This window comes from Phodopus roborovskii, unplaced genomic scaffold (assembly GCF_943737965.1).
Source record: "Phodopus roborovskii unplaced genomic scaffold, PHOROB, whole genome shotgun sequence".
In the NCBI taxonomy this organism is placed as follows: Eukaryota; Metazoa; Chordata; class Mammalia; order Rodentia; family Cricetidae; genus Phodopus; species Phodopus roborovskii.
The window spans coordinates 2,778,517-2,801,875 of record NW_026126469.1 but is presented as its reverse complement, the minus strand read 5'-3'; the positions used below and the strand labels follow the sequence as shown (position 1 = coordinate 2,801,875).

Below are 23,359 nucleotides of genomic sequence, written 5' to 3'. Positions count from 1 at the left end.
AGGCATGAACTACATCAACAATTCTCTACTGAAAAAAAATTCCCATGGGGACAAAGAGTTGGCTAGAGTTGAGGGTCAGGGTAGGAGATATAACTGTTCAAAGATCATAGGGCTTCTTTGTGGAATGGTATGATGTTTTGACATTGATTGTTAATGAGAGATGCACAGCTCTGGGAAGACACAAAGAACTCATCCCAGTCACAAGAGTCATCAGAGGAGACAATAGCAGTGTCCTGGTGATACACGCTTTTAGTCCCAGGACTTGGGAGGCAGAGACAGGTGGATCTCTGTGAGTTCAAGGCCACCCTGGCCTCAGAGGTAGTTCAAGGCCAGCCAAGGTTACACAGTGAGACCTTATGTCAAAAACAAACAAATGCCTAAAGGAAAACAAGAGACAATAAAAATGTTTATGTGCACAGGGAAAAGGAGAGCTATTATTCACTGCTGCTGGGAAATTAAATGTGGGTCTCTCAAAAAATTAATAAAACTACCATATGAGCCAACTATCCCACACCTGGATATATACTTAGGGATTCTATGTCTTACCAAGAGATACCTATGCAATAACAAGGAGTGGAGCCAGCCCAGATGTGCATCAACACATGAATGGATAACAAAAATGTGACACATATACACAATAGAGTTTATTTAGCTGTAAATAAAAAAAATACAAGTAGTAGGTGGACCAGGAAAGTTATATTAAGTGAAGTTACTCAGACACAGAGGGCAGAAAAAATATCACACATTCTCTCAAATGTGGATGCTAGAATATATAAATATATATATATATTTGCCACAGGGCATGCCGCCTTTGATCCCAGCACTTGGGAGGCAGAGGCAGGTAGATCTCTGTGAGTTCAAGGCCAGCCTGGTCTACAGAGTAAGTTCCAGGACAGGCTCCAAAGCAATACAGAGAAACCCTGTCTTGAAAAACCTATGTGTGTGTGTGTGTGTTTGCCAGCACAGGTGAAGCAGATGCTGTCTGTGAATAGAAAGGAGGCCGTAAATTTGGAAAGAGAGGTGTTGAGGAAAGGGGTAATAAAGCCCAAGCCACCCGGAAGCAGAGAGGAGGCTAAAGGTGAGTTTGGGAGAATAAATGCAGGCTCAGTCCTCAAGTGCCCTCACCCCAAAAGAGGAAATAGTACAGGAAAATTAGAATTAACAACTTGGAACACACGGAGACCAGGGTGGCCTCTAACATGTCAGAGGAACACAGGAATTCAGAGGTCTTATTGGGAACAATGGAAGATATGTAAGTTGCTCTGATGAAAGTGTTCTGTGTGTCTGTCATCCTGGCACTCGGAATTAGAGCAGGAAGAGCAGGGATTCAGGGCCAGCCTGATCTACCTGAGACCCAAAACAAAAGGAAAAGGAACAGTCAAGGAGAAATGCCCTATGCTGCTGGGACGCTTGAGGAGCTGGAAGACTTGGTCAGGGACTGTCAGGTAAGTGTGCTCTCTAGAGATACCGGGGTGGGGAGGGGAGGGTGGGAGTGGGTGGAGAGGGTGGGGGTGGGGGTGGGAGGGCTGTTTGCTTGGGCTGGACTAACATGCCTTACCAATGTGTGTCTAGCTGTCCTTGTCCTGACTTGTATAGTGGGCTGCAGTTTGGAACAGATTTATTTATTTATTTATTTATTTATTTATTTATTTATTTATTTGTGAAGTTTCTCTCATGACTGACTCAGATCCATTTTCCCAAGACTTGGGATAAGTGGTTCCCTTTTGAGTCTGATTACTTTTGTAAGACCCTAATTCTGGGGTCCTGATGGGCTGATGGGAGAGCCCCGGGACACAACACCAAAACCAGGAGATGCAACAAGCAAGAGGTGTTTATTGAACGAGTGCACTCAGGTGACAGCAATCTCAGGGAAAGCTGCACACCCCTCAAAGTGTTCAGGCTCTTTTTATAGAGAAGACCACAAATCAGCATACATGCATGGGGCACAAGGTGATTGATTACAAAGTATAATCTCATGTTTGAGAGACCACCCAGGTGTGACCTGTTCTTCTTTAAAGGAAAAACCATAGAATGACTTGGAAAGACCCCAGACTGTCCGTTGGCCAGGTGTGACCCAGACAGGGCTGTTCATCTGGAATCATTTGTTCCAGGGTTGGGGCCTATTTCCTTGTTGTGGGCCAGGACTTGTGAGAAAATTTTTTCATATTCTGGTTTTCTCTTGGCTGTACATTTAGAGCCTTCAGTTATTCCACAAAGGTTTGATGATTCAGTAATTAGCCCTATTTAGCAAGATCAGCCTAGCATATAACTACTAGCCCTATCACCATAGTAACCTTTCTTGTTCTCATAATTCCTGATCTTTCCGCCCATGTCAATGTCCATTCTTTGTTGTGATTTTCTATATTCTGCGTGTAATAACCATTTTCCTGCTCCTTTCCTACATCCTTGCTCAGCGAACTAAAGTCTTTCACTTTCATACGTGCTACCAAGGATGGGATGTTGGAGGATCAAAGCAAAACCGAGGGGCACAGGGGATGTGGGGGTTTGAGTGAGAAGTGCTCCCATTGGGCTCGGGTATTTGAAAACGTGATGCCCAGCTGGTGACATTCTTTGGGATGCTAAGGGACCCTTGGAAGATGGAGCCCACAGGGGAGGTACATCATCTGGGGTGGGCTGACAGAGCCTACAGTTGGCCCCCACTTCCAGTTACTCTTTGTGCTTCATAATTGTGAGTAAAAATGTGGTTTCTTAGCCTTCTGTTCCAGCCACCTCCATGGACTCTTCCTCTGGAACCATAAACCAAAATGGAATGTTGGGTCATGCTTTTGGTCACCACATTTTACTACAGTAACAAAAAGTAATACAATGGATACCTTTGAGGGTCAGAGCCCTATTGAAATTTCCAGGGTGTTTGGAAGAAGCACTGGTTCAGGACCCAAGACAGGTCATCTAACAATACCCAGACAGATGAGAACAGGAGCTAAGACCCCATCAGAAAATCCACTCTACTCCTGACTTACCCCATTATAGAACCACACCTCAAACTAGGAACTTTCTAGCAATGCTCACTGTTTTGCTGTAGCTCTGTGGAGTTTAGGGAAAGGGAGCAAGGGGAGGGGTTAATGTCAGCTAACTGGGCATGGAAATAGAAAGAGAGAACAGGTGGGAGGTGCTTGCTTAAAAGGGAAAGCTTATACATGCGTACAGAGTCTTTACACAGCCACATAACAAATGACGTAGCCTCAAAGTACAGGGCGCTTTGAGTTGTCTAAGTATCTGCCTGAATGCTGGTGAGCACACCCTGTCAGTTGTCAAGGGCTGGGTCAGCATAATGCCAGGATATTAACAGAAGGTCCCATGGATCAGGCAAAGTGTCCACGAGAGCTCCACCACAACCTTCATGGCTTCCTCAAATCATTTTGCCAAGTTTGACAGAAGTGACTCCATTTTGAATTTCACAAAGCTACCAAAAATGGGAGGTTTGGTGACTAAAGCTAGGTTGGGGGGCACAGCACTCTATGCTCTGCATGTTCAGACAGTATCTTGCTGACAGCCCTTCTGTCCCATAGCTGGTTGCCTGGGAAACCAAACAGAGGCTAGGCTCTTGAGATGCCCCTGGTGATGGTTCGGGGACACCAGACACTGAACTGCCTACTCTCACCTGAAGCTGGTTCAAAACCAGCATCTAGTGTGGCTCTAATTGGGCTGAGACCCCAAGCAGGAAGGGAGAGGCTCATGATGGTTTCAAAAATTCAGGGCTTCTCTCTCTCTCTCTCTCTCTCTCTCTCTCTCTCTCTCTCTCTCTCTCCCTCTCTCTCTCTCTCACACACACACACACATACAGGAGTCAGTTTAGTTTTTCTTTATAAAACTTGTTTCATATTGGTTGTGTGTTTGTGTGTGTGTGTGTGTGTGTGTGTACTTTGTACATCTTCACTGCCATATGGAGGTCAGAAGACAAATATGAAAGTCAGCTCCCTCCTTCCACCATGTAGGCTCCAGGACTGAACCTAGGTCATCAGGCTTGGACGCAAGTGCCTTTATCCATGGATTCATCCTGACAGCCATAATTTAGTTGATTCTCAATTTGTTGAAACACATTAATCAAACTAACAAATGTTAATGATTAATATCCACATTATGGTAGATGGAATGAAATGCACTCATAAGTTCTGGATGTTTGAATACTTGGTTCACAGCTAAGGGTTGTCTGAGAGAGCATTAAGAGGTGTGGCCTTGCTGGAGGAAATGTGTCACTGTAGAGGGCAGGTTTTGAGGTCTCTTTTGTTCTAACTTCTCTCAGACTACTCTGTGTCTGCAAGATGTAGAGTTCTCAGCTCCTTCTCCAGTATCACGTCTTCCTGCATGCTGCCATGTCCCACCATAATGATAATGGACTGAACCTCTGAACTGTAAGTGAGCACCTTAATTAAATGTTTTTATTTATAAGAGTTGCTGTCTAATGGGCCTTTCTTTATATCTCCAGCTCTCTAATAATGACACTGAGATTTTTTTATTCATTATGAAAGATTTGGGGCAAGCCTAAGTTTGCCCCAAACTAGCTCTTAAATGTAAATTAATCTGTTTATGTTAATCTAAGTTTTGCCATGTGGCTCATTACCTCTCCTTAATACTGTATATCCAACTTCCTCTGTGTCTGGCTAGCAAATCTCGCATGCCTCCAGTTTTTTCTCAGGCTTCCTATCTCTCCCTGGAAGTCCTGCCTATTTTCTGTCTAGCTATTGGCCATTCAGCTCTTACTGACCAATCAAAAAATTAGACTTTTTTGTCTAAAATAAAAAGAAAGCTCTAACATAAGAAAAACTATATACATTAAGTACAATAACTATATACAATATACACAGGTAATAAATACATCAATCTCTAGTCCATTAGCAATTGACAAATTCAGATAAAATACTCCATAACTCTCTTATCTTGGTGAGTCCAAAAAGTTGCATCTAACTCACTGTCTATCCTAACTTGCATAACCAAAGCTATCTTTTTAGGACTCTCAATCTTATACACTTTACATTCATTAGTGGATTCCTTTTCTGAATCAGGCAACAAGGAAAACTAACTATAAAGTCTTCAACTCCATCAGAGACCTGAAAAGGAAATAATATTACCTGAATAAGCAGGAAGTGCAAGCAAGCAACTTGCAAAAAATGTGCCTGGACCTAAGGTTCCTCTGTAACATTGTGGCATCCATCTTCAGCCAATCAGACTAGAATATCTGACAGACTTATCTGTGAAGCAGGATATTCTGAAGGGTTGTCCTACCTTGTCTTGGCAAAGTTCGGCAATCCTTACTTTTGTGTCCTGTTTGTCCAATTTGGACAGCAAACTGTCAGCAGTCAAGGCAAGGGCACTTTCTTTACCAGTGGATACTTTTACCAAAAAAGAAAGTAAACCCATGTGGAGTTTCTTTGATGCATATCATTTTCTCTGAAGTAAATTGGTGCTGCCAGGAGCAGATATGTCTCATTATCATAAAAAAGAACCTATGTTATTAAAACATCTTAAATATCATATACTGTATATCTGGTGTTTGAAAATATGTCCCATCTATCTAAACTATATCTGTTTTCTTTGAGAACATAACCTACTATGACTACAAGTTTGATTGTAATAGGTGACTACCTGCTAACCTGCATTTCCTTATTATACTAAATAGTTGGTAATAATAACTTTCAAGGGCTAAAAATTTGTATTACATTGTTAAATTAGTTGCATAAGTACAATAACTTAAACAAGATTAGAAAGTATGTATAGTATGTTCTAACAACAATGATCTCGACTTTGTATACAGAAAATCCAAGCCAATGTAAAATATTTAAAGCTAATAGTTGCTGTATTGGTTTAAAAGTAGATTCAATAATCTACCTTTTCTTTAATCCTATTTCTATATCCCCTTTTTTCTTTTCAGAGTAGAGTCAATAATATATCCATATATCCTATCATATATATATATATATATATATATATATATATATATATATATCCCTCTTTTTTCTTTTCAAAACAAGAACTCCGAATTGAATCTTCTTTGTTCAACTTTTTTCCTGACCATTAACAATAACAACTTGTAACCAACCTCCCTAAATGATGAGCAATAGCCCATTGAATGACCTTTATAATGTTTTTGTTTGTTTTTTCGAGACAGGGTTTCTCTGTGGCATTGGAGCCTGCCCTGGAACTAGCTCTGTAGACCAGGCTGGCCTCGAACTCACAGAGATCCACCTGCCTCTGCCTCCCAAGTGCTGGGATTAAAGGCTTGTGCCACCAACACCCAGTATGTATGTATGTATGTATATATATATATATATATATATATATATTTAAAGACAGATTTGAATGTAGCTCAATCAGTTCTCAAATTCACTGTGTGGTCAAAATTGGCTTCTAACTCATGCCCCTCTTGCTTCCATCTCCCAGATGCTGGGGTGACAGGTGCAGGACACCAGGCTTGGCTTCAGCTATGGTATTTCTGACATCTAATCCAATTACCGAGACTCAGGATTTTATTATAGCAGCACAAAGTAGAATAAGGCAAACAGTATATGTGTTTTAAAAGCAAAACAATGATAGACTCTCACATACTCATCGTTCAGCATCAGCAACTGTCAATATTCTGCAGTTTCATTTATTTGACCACCTGCATGGTTAATGCAGATTGTCACCTTGACAAGATGTAGAAAACCAGGGACATCAGTTAGCCTGTGGCATATGAGGAAGTAGGTTAGAAGACCTTCCTTACTGTAGGCAGCAGCAGTCCATGGTGTGTGTGTGTGTGGGGGGGGGGGGTCCTGAACTTATAGAGAAGAGAGAGACAGCTGAGAAGTATGTTCATCTTGCTCCTGACTGAAGGTCCACGTCACCTGCAGCAGCTGCACCGTGGCTTCTGCTACTTTGATGGACCAACGTTTCCTATGTAAGTTGCTCTCTGGGGTATTTGTCCCAGCAATCTGCAGAGCAATGAATACACAGCACATCATCCTTTTCTTTCTTTTTCTTCCTTCACTCCCAGGTCCTCAGTATCTAAGTTGATAAAGGCTGTTTTAGGAGAAACTCTGTGTATTGGAGGCCAACAGGTCCCCAAACTGCACACAACTGGAAATTACCATACATGGTGGTGCTAAGACCTTCCCTTACCAACACTCCATCTGTCTGTCTGGCCATCCTGGATGCTGCAAGTCACAGTGGAGGAACTGCCTCAGGTTCAGGTGCTAAAGTGATTTGGCCTTGAGCCCAGTCCACCCTTCCCAGCCAAACAAACACAAAAGAGATGAGTCCCACCGAGTCACCTACTTGGCTGAACTGTGCACCTGGTAACCTCCTTGGGAGCTTCCTTCTTGGATATTTTCCTCTACTGCACAAAGTATCTACGCCATCACTGGAGAATGACAAAAACAGGAAAGTCCCTGAGAGCTAACAGTAAAGATTGGTGTGGCCCAAATCTGTAACGAAGACGTGAGAGAAGGTGAAGAGTGTCACTTCACGCTAAGAAGGACAGTCTGGAGAGTGAAGTTCACTTACGCTAACAACTTCTACATTGCTGATCATAAAGTGAAAAGGGACAAAGGTGTTTGTCCTGATTGGTGTCACAAAATCATTTCACAGCTGTTATTTTTGGCAGCCGCTGTTCTGGAGGGCTTGTGGTATATTATCGTTACCTCAGGCTAAGCTACCACAGGCCAAAGTTCATTATCATTTCAGGGAAAATAGATTTAAGGGGGAAGCTTTTTCATTTTTGAGACCAAGCCCCAGTGCAACCAAGGCTGAGCTTAGTGACTATGTGCCTGGGAATGACCTGGAACTTCTGTTCCTCAGCCTTCACCTTCTAAGTGCTGAGATTACCAATGTGTGCCAGCCGCTATACCTGGTTAAATGGTATTGGGAGTTGAACCCAGGGCTTTGTGCCTGCTAGGCAAGCATTGTTGTACTGGGCTACCTCTGTAGCCAGAACTTCTTAATAGTCAATATAAAAGCATCTGAGGACTGGTGAGGTGACTTAATGGGTAAGGATGCTTGCCACTAGGCTTGGGGGCCTGAGTTCATCCCTGGAACCCAGGGATGGTAGGAGAGGACCAGTTCCCATAAGTTGTCCTCTGGTCTCCACATGAGCACTGTGATGTGCATACACAGACACACAAAGCAAATGCATGGAAGTTTTAAAGTGTCTAAAAGGTTTTTCAAAAAGCAGAGTCATCTATCTAGACTCATGGTCAGAGGGCAAAGGCTAACAGAGAACTTGACTATAAGTGCAAAACCCAGGCTTTTGAGCCCCAGCATCCCAAGGAAACAAACAGAACAATGAAACCAAGCATATATTTCAGCCAATGTTTTGTTCATTGTCAATGCAGTCACACAACCATCGCTAATAGTCCCACTCAGCCACATGACCTGATCAAGCAGTGTGAGCCAGCCTGGGCTACAGTCACTTTCAGGCCAGTCTGGGCTAACAGCAAGACTTTATCTCAATAAAACCAAACCCAAACAAAAGCCAGATGGACCTATAAGTAATCTTACACTACAGAGAAGACCAAAGTCTGTCCCTTTATGGCACAGGCTCCTTCATCCACACTAATCCAGCTACCCCTGAGCCTCTTGCACTTGTCTCCCCCATGCAAGGGCACCACAGACCCCTCCAAATTGGCCACTTGTGTTGTAGCTTGGCCATGTGGAACTTAAGAGTCCTAAATGCCAGAAAATCAAGTGACAGTTGACAGGATAGGAGGCTGGGGGAAGCAGGGGGACCAGAGGCTAAGAAATCTGAGGGCCCCCATGCTACTAAATCTCATTTTTCACAAAAAGAAAAATTAACTTAGAAAAAACATACTTCTTGGTCTCTAGCTAAGATCAAGAGTAGAGAAATCACCATCTGTGTGCACACTGGACTAGCTGCCAGCAGTGCCAAGGGCTCTAGCTGCTATCCCCTGCTACCCATGTTGTAATGTCACCTCCACTAGCCAGGTGTGCTGTCCTCCTGAAAATAGAGGCCATTCTAAACAACCCCTCAGCTCAAAGTAGCACAGTTTGTGTGCTCCTTCAAGTCCCTTCACAACCCCCACTTGAGTCAAATGGGAGAAAAGGAAGCAGGGAGTGAAAGAGGAGGTGTCCACTGCAATTTGGAGGAGTTTCTTCTCAGTGCCAGGAGATGTTGGGGAAATCTGGGGGTTCCTCTCAGCAGCTTCTGGAGGAGCATAGAGGAGAAAAGACATTATGTTTGGCACACAGCAGTGGGCAGCTGCACACGTGTGTTGGCGTGTTGCTTTGGAGAAAAGGAAGATGTTCACAGTGTTAGGGAGAGCATGTTTAGAACAAAGATGGAAGGAAGAAAAGGAGAAGATACAGTTTAGTAGATAACCTAGAAAATCTGGGTGACTTATGAAGCTGTTTGACTCCAGCCTGGCAATCCACTGTACTAGGGGTGAGGATGCTGGCAGGAGGTGAGCCCAGATTCCTAGAAGTGGTCCTTCAGCCCCGCCACTTGCCCTGCCTTCACGGAGACCAGATAGTATCTTGAGCAGAACTTTTCCCTTAACCATCTTTTAGTTCTATTCTTGAAGTGGCTAAAATAACACCATCTTGTACAGACTCCACGTGGTGTCCACTTAGATGCTCAGCCTGCTACCTCCACAACAGCCATGTCTATTCTGACAGCATGCTTCTGATTTCCATGGCCCTGACCATGGTACAGATGTATTAATCAAAATAATTAATGTTGGTGTGAGCTAAACATAAAGCAAAGTCACTGCAACAGATCTAAATCAAAGTCAATGCCATATTGTATCTGAAATAACTATGTTTGTCCAGAAACAAATGCCCTGAGGTGAGTCTGACCTTTACCTTAAATCGATGTAAATTTGGGTTTTGTCTTTAAAAATGCTGTACTCTTGAGCTTTGACACTAAGAGATTTTCTGAGGCATTGGGTCATTCTTTGTTGCTGGAGAAAAAAAAATTAAGTGACTCATACCTTTTTTTCCTCTTTTTCTTTTCTATGTTTTTGTTTTTTTCCTTGTTGTTGTTGTTTTTTGTTCTTTTCCAAACATGGTCTCTCTGTGTCCTGGAACTTACCCTGTAGATCAGGCTGGCCTCTGACTCAGACATCTGCCTACCTCTGCCTTATGGATGACGGGATTAAAGGTGTGCACCACCACTGCCTGGCTTTTTTGTTTGTTTGTTTTCTTTTTAAGACAGGATTCCTGGGCTGTCCTGGAATTTGCTCTGTAGAACAGGCTGGCCTTGAACTCAGAGATTTGTCTGCCTCGGCCTCCTGAATGCTGTGATTAAAGGTATACACCACCATTCCTGGCTGGCTCTTGTGCTCTTAATTGGCTTAATTATTGTTGTGGTCTGCTTCTTTCTTTCATGAATTACTTCACTCTAACATCAAGACTTAAAAGCTGATAGTCAGTTTAGGAGACAAGGATTAAGCTTCTAGGCCTTAAGGAGCCAGTTCAAAACCTGGGTGTGCCTCTCTCTCTCTGAGTGATATTGGACCAGATACTCTATTCTAACTGTCTCATCCCTGCCCAGCTGCTGCGGTTGGATGGGAAGGATCCACAGAGACTCACATGTTGAAGGCACAATGCCCAGCTGGCAGACCTTGTCATCGAGAGGTGAATGGATCATGAGACTGACTTTGGATTCATATTTCATGGCCACTTGTATGGAGCCAGGGGATGGTTGGAAGAAGGCCACTGGAGTTGCCTTTAAGGATTCTTTGTTTTTGATTGTTTCCTGTCTATCTTAGTGACTTTTCCATTGCTGCGACAAAACACAATGACCAAAGTAACTTATAAAAGAACAAGTTTAATTTGTGACTTATGGTTGCAGGGGGTTCACGGCAGCAGACAGGGCACTGTAGCAGTAGCTAATGCTGCTCTTCTTGAGACACAACCATGAGGCAAAGCCTGGGAATGGCATGAATATTTGAAACCTCAGAGTCACCCTGGCAACTGACACACATCCTCTAAGAAGGCCACACTTCCTAATCCTTCCCAAATAGTTCTACCAACTGGAGATAAAACATTCAAACATGAGCCTAAGGAGTCATTCTCATTCAAATCACCAGCGAATTACTGTTTCCTGGCTGCCATGAGGTGAGCAGCTTTTCTGACCACTCTTTCACTGCTATGTTCTATCTGTCTGTGGTGCCACATCAACTGAACTCATGGAGGAACTATGAACACAACTAAGTCATAACTTCTTCTAGTTTTGTCAGTGACTGAGTCACAGTGAAAAACCACCCCACCTCAATCCACCCCGTGTCCCCCTTGCTGCAACTCTACATACTTCTGTCTGCCTTAGACTGCCTTGCCTCAAACTCATTCTGTTACTGAAAACTGTAATGGTCACATTGAACTCATGGGAAGTTATGTGGGTTAATTAAGAAAACGCATCTGTGTGTTGGTGGCGGTGGTGCACACCTTTAATCTCTGAATTCGAGGCCAGCCTGGTCTACAGAGTGAGTTCCAGGACAGCCAGGGCTACACAGAGAAACCCTGCCTCAAACAACAACAAAAGATTAACTTGTGAGTGCTGAAGATGTGGCTCAGCAGGACCCAGGGATAATTCCCAGCATCCACAAAGCAATTCACAACTGTTCCAGGAAATCGGACACCCTCTTCTGGCTTCCATGGATATTACATGTACAGGGTGCATGGACATATTCAGATAATGCTTCCATACACAAAGAATAAAACAACTCTTTTCTGGGATGGGGGACATCATGTGTGGGGGTGCACACCTTTAATCCCAGCACTCTAGAGGCAGAGGCAAAAAGATCTGTGAGTTCAATACTAGTCTGGTCTGGTTTATATAGCAAGTTCCAGACTAAACTCAGAGCTATGTAATGGGAGCCTGGAATATGTGTGTGTGTGTGTGTGTGTGTGTGTGTGTGTGTAGGCGGGCGGGGGAGACATACAGAAAGACAGATGTTTCTTGTCCTTGGAGCCATCCACCTCTTTGGTCACCAGTTCATACACCTTCTGTACTCCCATTTCTCTGAAGCCCAGGGCTCCCTCCTTCAGGAAGCCCTTCCTACCCTCACCTCTACTCTGTCTTAAGCAAAGATAGATCTCTGGAATTAGATATAATAGGTAGAATAGAAGATAGTCTATGCACGAACGATAAAATTATCTAGTTATGTGCCTGTCTGGCCCAGCCAATACAGATGACTGTGATCAGACTCTAGACCTTTTTTTTTTTTTTTTTTTTTTTTTTTTTTTTTAATCTTTGGCATGTTTGCCTGGTGCCAGGTCTGCTCTGGATGGGAACTTGGCTGTCATGATAATCACAGCAGATGTTTCATCCCAGAATCCACTTTAACCTGGAGCCTGGCAATGACACTCTCTGAAATTTCTCTGGAACTCTGTCTGCTTCCTTCTCTGTCCTTCTCACTCCAGGTCTGTTCCAGCCCTTGTTATTTCTGGAAGTCTGACTTAGACCTCCTTCCCCCAACATGCACTGTGAGTGATTCCAGTTCCAGTTTGGCTCCTGAAACACACATCTCTTGTAAGTCCTGCCTGTATATCCTCTGCTTACATGACTTCCATGTCTGCAGGTTAGGGCACTTCCACAGCCTTTCATACTGCTTCCTACCTCTTGCCTTCTCACAGCCCCCAAACTATTCCCACAGCTGTTCAGGCACACATGTGCCACGCCCTGTACGGGCTTTTCAGATACTCCCTGTGCTAGGAGCACCCCACTCCCAACTCTTTCTTCAAGATCAGGCTTAGTGCCAATGAGATGGTTCTGTGGTTAAAAACACTTGTCTGGCAAGCCTGTAACCCAAGTTCAAGCCTCAGAATCCACTGGGGAGGAGAAATCAGACTTCTGACCTCCATATGCACCTGGGCATGCTAATTACACATCTCACACACATACATATCACACACATTACACACACACTATATATACATCACATACAAACACATAATACACATAACACTATTGTACACACATCACAATATTACACACACATTACATATATATCACATATATTACACACACAAGCACATATTACAAACACATCACACTATTATACATACATCACACACATTACACACACTACATATACATCACACACACAAACACACATTACATACATATCACAATATTATACACACATCTCACGTATACACATACTACATACACAACACACATCACACATATACACATATTACATATACATCACAATATTATACACTCATCTCACACATACACACTCTACATATACATCACACACATTACATACACATCACAATATTAAACACACACACATTATATACACATCACACATGCATTATATACACCACACACATTACACACATAGAACATACATTACAAGCATTACACATATGACATACACATGGCATATACCACACACACAGAACACACAACATCACATGCATCACACACATATCACACCACACACACACACCACATATCAAGTTGAGAAATCTCTTCTTTTTTTTTTTTTAAACAGACTTAATTCACTTTATTTTTCTTGTATAAAACCCCTTATGTGGTGGCAACAGCTGGAGCCTGGGTCCTCTGAACAGAGACTCTGATATGGGCTTTCACAAGATGGCCAGTGAATTCCTAATAAGGAGACTTGGTGAACACAGTCTCTTTCCAGAGGTCAGGGGTCAGGTAGCTGTAGGTCTTAGAGATGGCATCAAAGGTGGCCTTGGCAAAGTTGCCCAGGGTGGCAGTGCAGCCCCTGGCTGATATGTAGGAGTCATCAATACTGGCCATCATCAGTAGCTTCTTGGGCACAGGAGCAGAGATGATGCCAGTGCCTCTGGGGGCAGGGATGAGATCCACCAACACAGAGCCACAGCGGCCTGTCACTTTGCATGGAACAGTGTGGGGCTTGCCAATCTTGTTCCCCCAGTAGCCTCTCCTCACAGGGACAATGGAAAGCTTGGCCAAGATGATGGGCCCTCAGATAGCTGTGGCTACCTCCTTGGAGCATTTAACACCAAGACCAACATGACCGTTGTAGTCCCCAATAGCGACAAAAGCCTTGAACCTGGTCCGCTGGCCAGCCCTTGTCTGTTTCTGTACTGGCATGGTCTTTAGAACCTCATCCTTAAGAGATGCCCCCAAGAAAAAGTCAATAATCTCGGATTCCTTAATGGGCAGAGAGAAAAGGTAGATCTCCTCCAGGGACTTGATCTTCATGTCCTTAACCAGGCGGCCCAGCTTGGTGACAGGGACCCACTCCTTGTCTTCGGCTTTACCTCCACGAGCCCCACGGCCTCGACCACGACCGTGGCCCCTGAGACCGCTGCCGAAGCCTCCACCGAAGCCGCCGCGGCCTCCTAATCCTGGGCCCCTGGGTCCTCCGGGCCCTCCCGCTGCACCAGCGTCATCCGCCATTTGGTGTTTTCCCGAAGTAGAAGAAGCGAGAAATCTCTTCTTGAGGAAACCTGAGCCACTGCCCCTCCTCTCATGCAGATCTACTTTTTTCCTCCATGCTGTTTCCCAATGTTCTTTAAGAACTGTTATCCATTACACCTTTATCCCAGCCCTCCTGGCACTCCAGTGTAGCACCCCAAAGCAAGCATGTGCAACAAGTCACTCAAGTGGCCATCCATTTCCTTCAATTTAATAATCTGCAGAGTTCAACACATTCGCTGTGCGCCCTCCTCATCTTAACAATGGGAGTAAAGAGCTCTAGGGATATGCTGTGCCTGGCCCCAAGCCACTAGACTTGCCAATTAGAAATCTTATTTATCCACGGCACTTAGCGCTTGGCAGAGGAAAGTGGGACTTAAAGACAGGGAGTGGTTTCCCAAGTGGACCTCAGGCCATCCAATCCAGCACACTTGGTCCCTCCATATTTGGTGGACTGCAACTATTCTCATTCCACAGCTGAGGTGAGCTGGGTTGCTGTGTTGGTGGCAGCAGTATGCCTGGCTGCCTGTAGCAAAGTAGTGCAGGCACTGGCTTACCACATGCCTCTACTCTAGCACACAGCCTGACTCCCCAGCACTCTGGCCAGGAGAGCTTGTCATATTAAGGAGGGGGGGGTGCTATTCAGGGTCTGAGGTGGGAGATGTGGACTGAGCCCCCCTCCACTGTCTGTGCAACCATAGGTCATGGGAGGTAGTGCTAGGTACCAGCTGTAGGAGGGAATTCACTGATTGCTGAGGGTATGGTGGGTATGTGTGTAAGTATGCTGATTGTTAAGCTGGGGGACAGAGAGAACCGGCTGACATTTGTACCATTTTTTCCTTTTGTTTTTTTGAGACAGGGTTTCACTGTCCTGGAACTCATTCTGTAGACCAGGCTGGCCTCCAACTCACAGAGATCTGCCTGCTTCTGCCTGCAGAGTGCTGGGATTAAAGGCATGTACCATCAATACCAGGCAACATCTGTACATTTTTGCTGCTGATTGTTGGCTGGTTTCAGATATGCGGCAAAACATGGCTATTGCGGGAGACTTCCTCTGCCTCTCCTGCTGGAAGATGCCTGAGTGTATCCAGCAGTAGCCCAAATTTGCAGAGAGTCAAAGTTAAGGCCCCCAATTTCTTAGCTGAGAAAGCCTAGTAATCCCGATTCAGAGTGATGTTTCAGAGGTTGGGATGAATGCACCACTGAAAGGGGACTACTGTAGCTCCACAGAGCACTGGGTTTGATGTGATTATTAGTGTTCATTGGAATAGTGGCTCACAAGATGGATATGGTGACTCACAACTATGACCCCAGGACTCAAGCTGAAGCAGAAAGACACAGGTTTGAGGCTATCCTCGACTACATACTAAAGCATGACCGACCTTGTCTTATAAAACAAATAAAATAATTTTGCATAACTGGAGTGTTTAATGGGCCTTTTCTTATTGCTCTGAGAATGATGAGTCAGGGCACAAGGGTGAGGACCCAGAGATCTTTAGTATTCCATTCTGGCTTGGAAGGAATCCAGGAAACTTGAGACACTGGGTGGGCAGGCATCCTGTGATTGACTTGAGACTTAAGGAACTAGGTCCGTATCCTATGCTTATGATTTCCAGGTCCAAGATCCACCTGATAGGCCAGGGATTCAGAAGCAAGAGGCTATAAAGAGTGCCACTGATGGCAGAAGCTAGTTGGTGCTAGGAGGAAAAGAGGTCGAGATAGAGAGAAGCTGGTTCTCCCATCAAGAGTACTGTGCACTAGCAGGAGGCCAAGGACCTTTCGAAGAACTTAACCACCCCTTCCCCTTGAAATTAAAAAACCAGCATTGGACTCACCTCAGAGACCAAAGGTTGCTGCTTGGAAGCCTTGCTTTGAGACGTAGTATAAAGTTACAGCAATCTAGACACAGATTAGTGGGGAAGAACAAGGTTCAGAAATGCACTCATACATATATGGCCCATTGGTGATACATGATGATACCAAGGAAAGGTTAGTCTTTGCAATGAATGGGGTTGAAACAATCACAGAAATTCACATGCAATTGTCCTAGTCACTGTTCTGTTGTTGTGGAAAGACACCATAAGCACAGCAACTCTTATAAAGGAAAGGACGGGTTTATAGTTTCAAAAGTTTAGTCCATTATAGTTACGGCTGGAATCATAGTGGCATACAGTCAGACATGGTAGCTGAAGAGTTCTATGTCTGGATTGGCAGGCAGGAAGGCATCAGGAAGAGACTGAGACACTGGACCTGGCTTGGCCTTTGAAATCAGTAACACACTTCCTTCAACAAGACCACGCCTACTCCAAATGGTCACACCTCCTAATCCCTCTCAAGTGGCTCTTCTTCCTGATGACCAAACATTCAGATGTGAATGAGCTTGTGAGGCACACTCCTTTTCAAACAACCACAGCAATAATGTAAGGGTCAAATTTTACTGTAGACCACGCTGGAAAACTAAGGTAAAACATATCATGGACATAGATATAAGAAATATAGTAGCAAGGGAATAAAGAAGCTTGCCACACAAGCCTGAAGATCTATGTTTGACCCAGACCCATGTAAAGGTAGCAGACAAGTGTGCATTCCACAGAATTGTCCTCTGACTACCCACACATGCCTAGCATTTGAAAGCTCCTGTCTGAATTTGCTTTCTATTGCTGTGATAAACACCATGACCAAAGACAATTTGGGGAAGGAAGGATGTACTTAACTTACTTGTGTCAACCATCATTGGGGAAAGTCAAGGCAGGAACCTGGAGGCAGGAGCTAAAGCAGAGGTCATAGAGAAATGTTGCTCACTGGTTTACGACCATGTCTTGCTTAGCTCACTTTCTCACACAGCTCAGAACCTCTCAGGGGTGGCATGGCCAAAGTGAGATGCTTTGTGCACATCAACCATCAATCAAGAAAATATCCCATAGGCTTGTCTACAGACCAATCTGATTGATAGCATCATTTCCTCAATTGTAGTTCCCTTTTCTTAGATGAATTGAGTTTGTAGCACAAGTTCTATTTGGACTTAATAATAAAACCTAGCGTCAGATATTAGGGTAAATGCTGAAAGATGGGAGAAACAAAGGAGCAGGCCACAGCCACGTCTGACTTCGACAACTTCTCAGCCAAAAAGAGGGCCAAGCTCAGGGCTCCCCCTGCCTCATCCTGTCCTCACTTCACTCAGCCATATCACTTCTTTCCTCCTCCCAAGCGCTGGTATTGATGGTGTGGCCACCACCGCCTGTCCTCTATGGTTAACTAGTGACTAACTCTGCACTCTGATCGCCAGGAAAGCTTTATTTGTTAGAGCACAAACAAAAGCACATTTCCCCTTTTCCTCTAAAATAAAAATTAAAAGGTTATAACTAATATAAGAAAAACTACATACAATAAGTACAATAACTATACACAATATATACAGGCAATAAATATATCAACAATGTCTAGTCCATAGCAATTGGTAAATTCAGAGAAAATATTCCCGTGTATCCTGTACTGGTGAGTCCAAAAGGTTGTGTCTAATTCACTGTCTATCCTAACTTGAATAACCAACCCAAAATTATATTTTTATGTCTCTCAAACTTAAACACTTACATTTCTTTAGTGAATTTCCTTTGTGAATTTGTTAACAAGGACAACTATAACTATAAAGTCTTCAACTCCATCAGAGACCCAAGAAGGTACTATTACCCAAGTAAGCAGGAAGTACAAACAAGCAACTTGCAAAAAATGTGAGAAATGACAGAAATAGCTGGCTGTCTGGAGTCACCCAAGGTGCCTCTGTAACATTGGGGCATCCATCTTTGGCCAGCTGGCCTAGCATATCTGACAGACTTTTCTGTGAACCAGGATATTCTGAAGGACTGTCCCACCTTGTCTTGGCAAAGTTCGGCAATCCTTTCTTTTGTATCCTGTTTGTCCAATTTGGACAGCAAACTGTCAGCAGTCAAGGCAAGGGCACTTTCTTTACCAGTAGCTACTTTTGCCAAAAAGAAAGTAAACCCATGTGGAGTTTCTTTGATATCCATCATCTTCTCTGAAGTAGATTTGTGCTGCCAGGAGCAGACATGTCTCTTCATTAAAAAAAAAAAAAATCTGTTATTAAAACATCTTAAAGCCATATTCTGTGAAATGTTTGAAGATGACTATCTAAACTATATCTGTTTGCTTTGAGAACATAACCTAATATGACTACAAGTTTGATTATAATAGGTAACTAACTACTAAACTTCATTTATTATTATCCTAAATAGTTGGTAATAATAAACTTTCAAGGGCTAAACATTTGCATTACAATGTTAAATGAGTTGCATAGATACAATACCTTGGACAAGATTAAAAATGTATATACAGTATGTTTTAACAAAAATATCATTAAATTTGCATCAATATACAAAATTCATATCAATTTAAAATATTTAAAACTAGTAGTTGCTGTTTTGGTTTAAAAGTGTATTCAATAATCTACCTTTTTATTCTATTTCTATGTCCTCCCCTTATTTCTTTTCAGAGTAGATTCAATAACTTACCCTTATATCCTATCATGTCTATATCTCCTCTTTTTCTCATTTCAAAACAAGAACTCTGAATCTAATCGCCTTTTTTCAACTTCTTTTCTGACCATTACCAATACAGCTTGTAATCAACCCCCCTAAATGATGACCTATAGCCCATTGAATGACCAAAACCTACCCATCCCACCTCTTGGGAATGTGGATGTCTTGTTCTTAAATTTATTATCTGCTGTCTAGGGGAAACAGCATCTTTAGGGGGTCCTGAGGAAATTTTTGATTATCAAGTCCTGGGAGAGGTTAGCTGTATCATTTGTTGTCTAGTCCCTGTGTAATGGGAAAGTACAGGGCACGTGTAAGTCCTAGTTAGAGAGGTCTGTGAGGCTGGACCATCTCAGCTAGCCACCTTGAAATTGTCCTGAGCAGTTGGTAATCCAAAGCCTATCTTTAGTGGTGTTACTAGAATCCTGGTGGAACCTCCATTGTGGTGCCCCATCATCCTTTTGGAGACTTCAAATGTCACTGTTAGGTATGGTCATGTTTCACTGCAGAAAACTTAAACATTTTAAATGTCATATGCAGCATATCTCAAAGAGGTTAAAGGCCAATACTTCGTTATGTACATCCAGAGTACAAAAATTTAATTCCTAGTTACCTAAGAGAGACTGAAACCTGAAATCATGTACAGGAAGCTAGTTGAAACATTTTTCTAGAATTAATTAGTATGCTATATGACCATTAATATCATGGCAAAATTTAAATATATATGTAATCAATCTTATACATTTTGAGATAATATTATACCTTAAGAAAAGATTTAAAGAGCATGTAATAAATATAATGAGATAAAAAAACGAGAACCACCCAATAGTTATGAGAAAAGTCTCTGAGAGCAGGTCCTGCTTCTACAGTCATCAGCTGAGTGATCTTGTGTTAAAAAAAAAAAGAAAGAAAAGAAAAGATTTAAAGAGTCAAAATAAAACCAAAGGATTAAGAGATAAGTAGCAATACAATAGACCCTTAAATTTAAATTTTGTTTTTCTTCTGTGCCTTATCAGATGACTCTTCTGACATGAGACAGAGATTTTGGACTTTTTTTTTTTTTTTTTAAACAAGCATGCTTGGTTTTAGAGAAGGACAGAGCCATGCTCCAACTCCAAATTCAGCATTAATCTTTAATTGGACTGGGACTACAAAAAAGCCATTTACATTGTATGTCTGTAGAGAAAGGAGAAACAAACATTTGGGAAGATTTATGAACTTTTATCCTGTTGGAGATGTGACATACCAATAGGCCAGTTTATTCCTTTTCTTGGGACATTTTTTTTCTGGGTGATTTGTTCTTTTCCTTCAGGTGATCTTCGGGTTCCTTAGCTAGGTGTCTTTATTCTCCTAAAAAGACAAAAATAAAACCCTTCCCCCAAACTAATTTTGAGAAATTTCCCTTATGGCAAATTATAAATGATCAAATGAAAAGTGTTTGTTAGTTTATACGTTAGTTTAGATTGAATGGCCATGTTGTTTGATGAACTATCACCTCTTCTAATCAAGAGGTGTCTCTTCTTCAGATATAATCTTTATCAATTTTGATGGCATCCATAGCTTTTTTCCCTCCTGTGGAAACAAAAGCAAAATTTCTTCCCCAATGTTACACATATCCTGGTTTCCATTCTGAGGTCAGCACATCTTTAAAGTATGCAGGCTGACTTAATTCTGTAGGTCCCCCCCCCCCCATTATCCAATGTGTCGCTACAGCTGTCATTCCTTTCTCATTAACATTCATAAAATTCAAAGTTAATAAAGCATTATGTAATCTATTTCTGGGCATCCTTATTATCCCTTTCTGTTTATTTAGTATTTCCTTTAGAGTTCAATTTGATCTTTCTATAACTGCTTCCCTGGAGGATTGTATGGTATACCTGCAATATGCTTTATATTGTAAAAAGCAAAAAAACTGTTTCATTTTACTAGAGATATATGTTGGGGAATTGTCAGTCTTAAAGTACAGGTATTCCCATGATGACCATAACTTCTAACATATGTGTGATTAAAGATTCAGCCTTTTCAGAACTCAAAGCAGTTTCCCATTGAAATCCTGAATAAGCATCAATGGTGTGGTGTATGTATTTTAATTTTCCAAATTCTACAAAATGAAACACACCCATTTGCCAGATTTCATTCCTTTGCATACCCTTTGGATTACTTACTGCTGGTAGTGGAATTTGGTTGTATAAAGAACAAGTAGGACATTTCCTTATAATTTTCTTAGTTTGTTGCCAAGTGATGGAAAAGTCTTTTTTCAAACCTTGCTATTGATATGATGTTTTTTTTATTAAATTTGGATACCTCCAGAACATTTCTTATCAACAGTTGATCTATTTCTTCATTTTGCTAGAGGGCTTGGAAGACCCATATCTTAAGCAATTAATAGAATCTCCTATTTGCAATTTTTAGGAGCAATTTCTAGTCCCCAACAAGGCAAAATTTTCTTTACTTCTTCAAATGTTCTTTCTAAAGTATCTATATTTGAATCAGCTAGTAGGGTGTTATCCATGCAATGGTAAACTATAGATTGAGGAAATTGCTTATGTATAATTTCTAATGGCAGTCATACAAAATATTGGCACAGAGTAGGGCTATTTAACATTCCCCTTGGGTAAGTCTTCCATTGATAACTCTTAACAGGCTGAGAATTATGTTAAGTAGTCACTGTAAAGGCAAATTTTTCTCTGTCTTTTTCTTGTAAAGGTATACTGAAGAAAAAATCTTATAAGAGGTCATACTTTAGATAATAAAAAAGGCAAAGGAATTCCACACTGCAGAGAGTATACTGGCTGAATCACCATATTAACAGCTCTTAGACATGTTACTATTCTCTATGTTCCAGATTTCTTTTTAATAACAAATACAGAGAGCTAGATCCGCCTATCTGTGCAGAAACATCCTGAGTATCTGCCCAGCCTTTGTCCCCCATCGCCAGGCCTTGGCTAGAGGTGAGTCTGGGACCAATTCAAGTGGACTCTCCCCTACACCCTCCCCCAGGAACTCCCAGGGTTGGCCCTGGATCTCCCTGCCCCTGCTGCCCCATAGAGAGCTCTCTTAGAGCTCTGATACACCTCCCCCCCACACACTGAGAGCCTGCCCTCTCCCAACCCTGTGCCCTACCCTGCTCACTGTCCTACCTCTCTGGTTGAACACTGGGACAGAGGGTGGAGCCAACAATCCAGCCACCTTCAAGGAACTTCCTGGAGCTGCTCTGAGCACACTAGACCTGCCTATCCATGCAGGACCACCAGCAATTTCCACCTACCTAGGTGGACCCCCACTGCTGGTCCTCTACTGGAGTTCCAGGGCCCCTCCCAGAGATCCGCCCATCTCCACGGGGCATCTCTGAGTTCTTGAAGGCTGGATCCTTGACCCCAATCACAGGGCCTCTGCCAAAGAGGCCTCAGCTGGAGAGTGCTAGGCCAAGGCTAGATCTGCCTATCAGCTTAAGGAACATCCTGAGTCACAGCCTTTGACATCTTTGACTCCTACCGCCAGTCTTCTGCTGGAGCCTGATCTTTGACCCCCATAGCCAGGCCCCTGCCTGTGGAGAGACCTCCTAGAGAGCTTGGCCTACCCAGAGCCACAGACATAGAACCTATGACACACCTAAGCCCACTGGGTAAGTACCATAGAGAGAGAGAGAGACCCCATCAACACCTACTGGAAGAAGCTATGGGAAGACAGCAATACAAGAAAACACCTAATAACAGAAAGACAAGCATAACACCACCAGAATCTAGGGAATCTATATATACCATCTAGATCAGAACACAACAAAGCAGATGAAGCAGAAGAGAACGACTTGAAAATTATCATCATAAAAATGATAGAGGCCCTCAAAGAAGATGTGAGAAAATCCCTTAAAGAAATGGAAGAAAAAACAAACAAAAATTTGGAAGAAATGAACAAATTTCTTAAAGAAAGTACAGAAAGCCAAGAAAAAAAAATAATTAAACAGGCGAGGGAAACAGTTCAAGACTTGAAAACAGAAATACAGACAATAAAGAAACACAAACTGAGGGAATGCTGGAAATAGAAAAACTAGGCAAATGATTGAGAACTACAGATACAAGCATAACCAACAGAATTCAAGAGATGGAAGAGAGAATATCAGGCGCGGAAGATAAACTAGAGGAAATAGATTCATCGACCAAAGAAAATCATAAATCCAACAACTCCTTAACACAAAACATCCAGGAAATGTGGACATCATGAAAAGGCCAAATCTAAGAATAACAGGCATAGAGGAAGGTGAGGAGGCCCAGCTCAAAGGAGCCAAAAACATATTCAACAAAATCATTGAAGAAAACTTTCCCAATCTGAAGAAGGATATGCCTATGAAAGTACAAGAAGCATACCAAACAATAGACTGGACCAAAGAAAAAAGACCCCCTCAACATATAATAATCAAAACACCTAGTATACAGAA

The 23,359-nt window shown here is 42.5% G+C and overlaps 1 protein-coding gene across 1 annotated transcript; it reads right to left on the bottom strand.

Annotated features, from left to right (window-relative positions):
* Positions 1-13,458: 13,458 nt before the first annotated feature.
* On the bottom strand, positions 13,459-14,362 carry LOC127226890 (40S ribosomal protein S2-like). The gene has a single exon (XM_051191009.1). It carries the CDS (start codon positions 14,354-14,356, stop codon positions 13,919-13,921), a length of 438 nt encoding a protein of 145 aa, XP_051046966.1. The 5' UTR covers positions 14,357-14,362; the 3' UTR covers positions 13,459-13,918.
* Positions 14,363-23,359: the final 8,997 nt, after the last annotated feature.

Coding starts and splice junctions, on each gene's coding strand:
- LOC127226890 (XM_051191009.1), bottom strand. CDS start 14,356: ATGGCGGATGACGCTGGTGCAGCGGGAGGGCCCGGAGGACCCAGGGGC.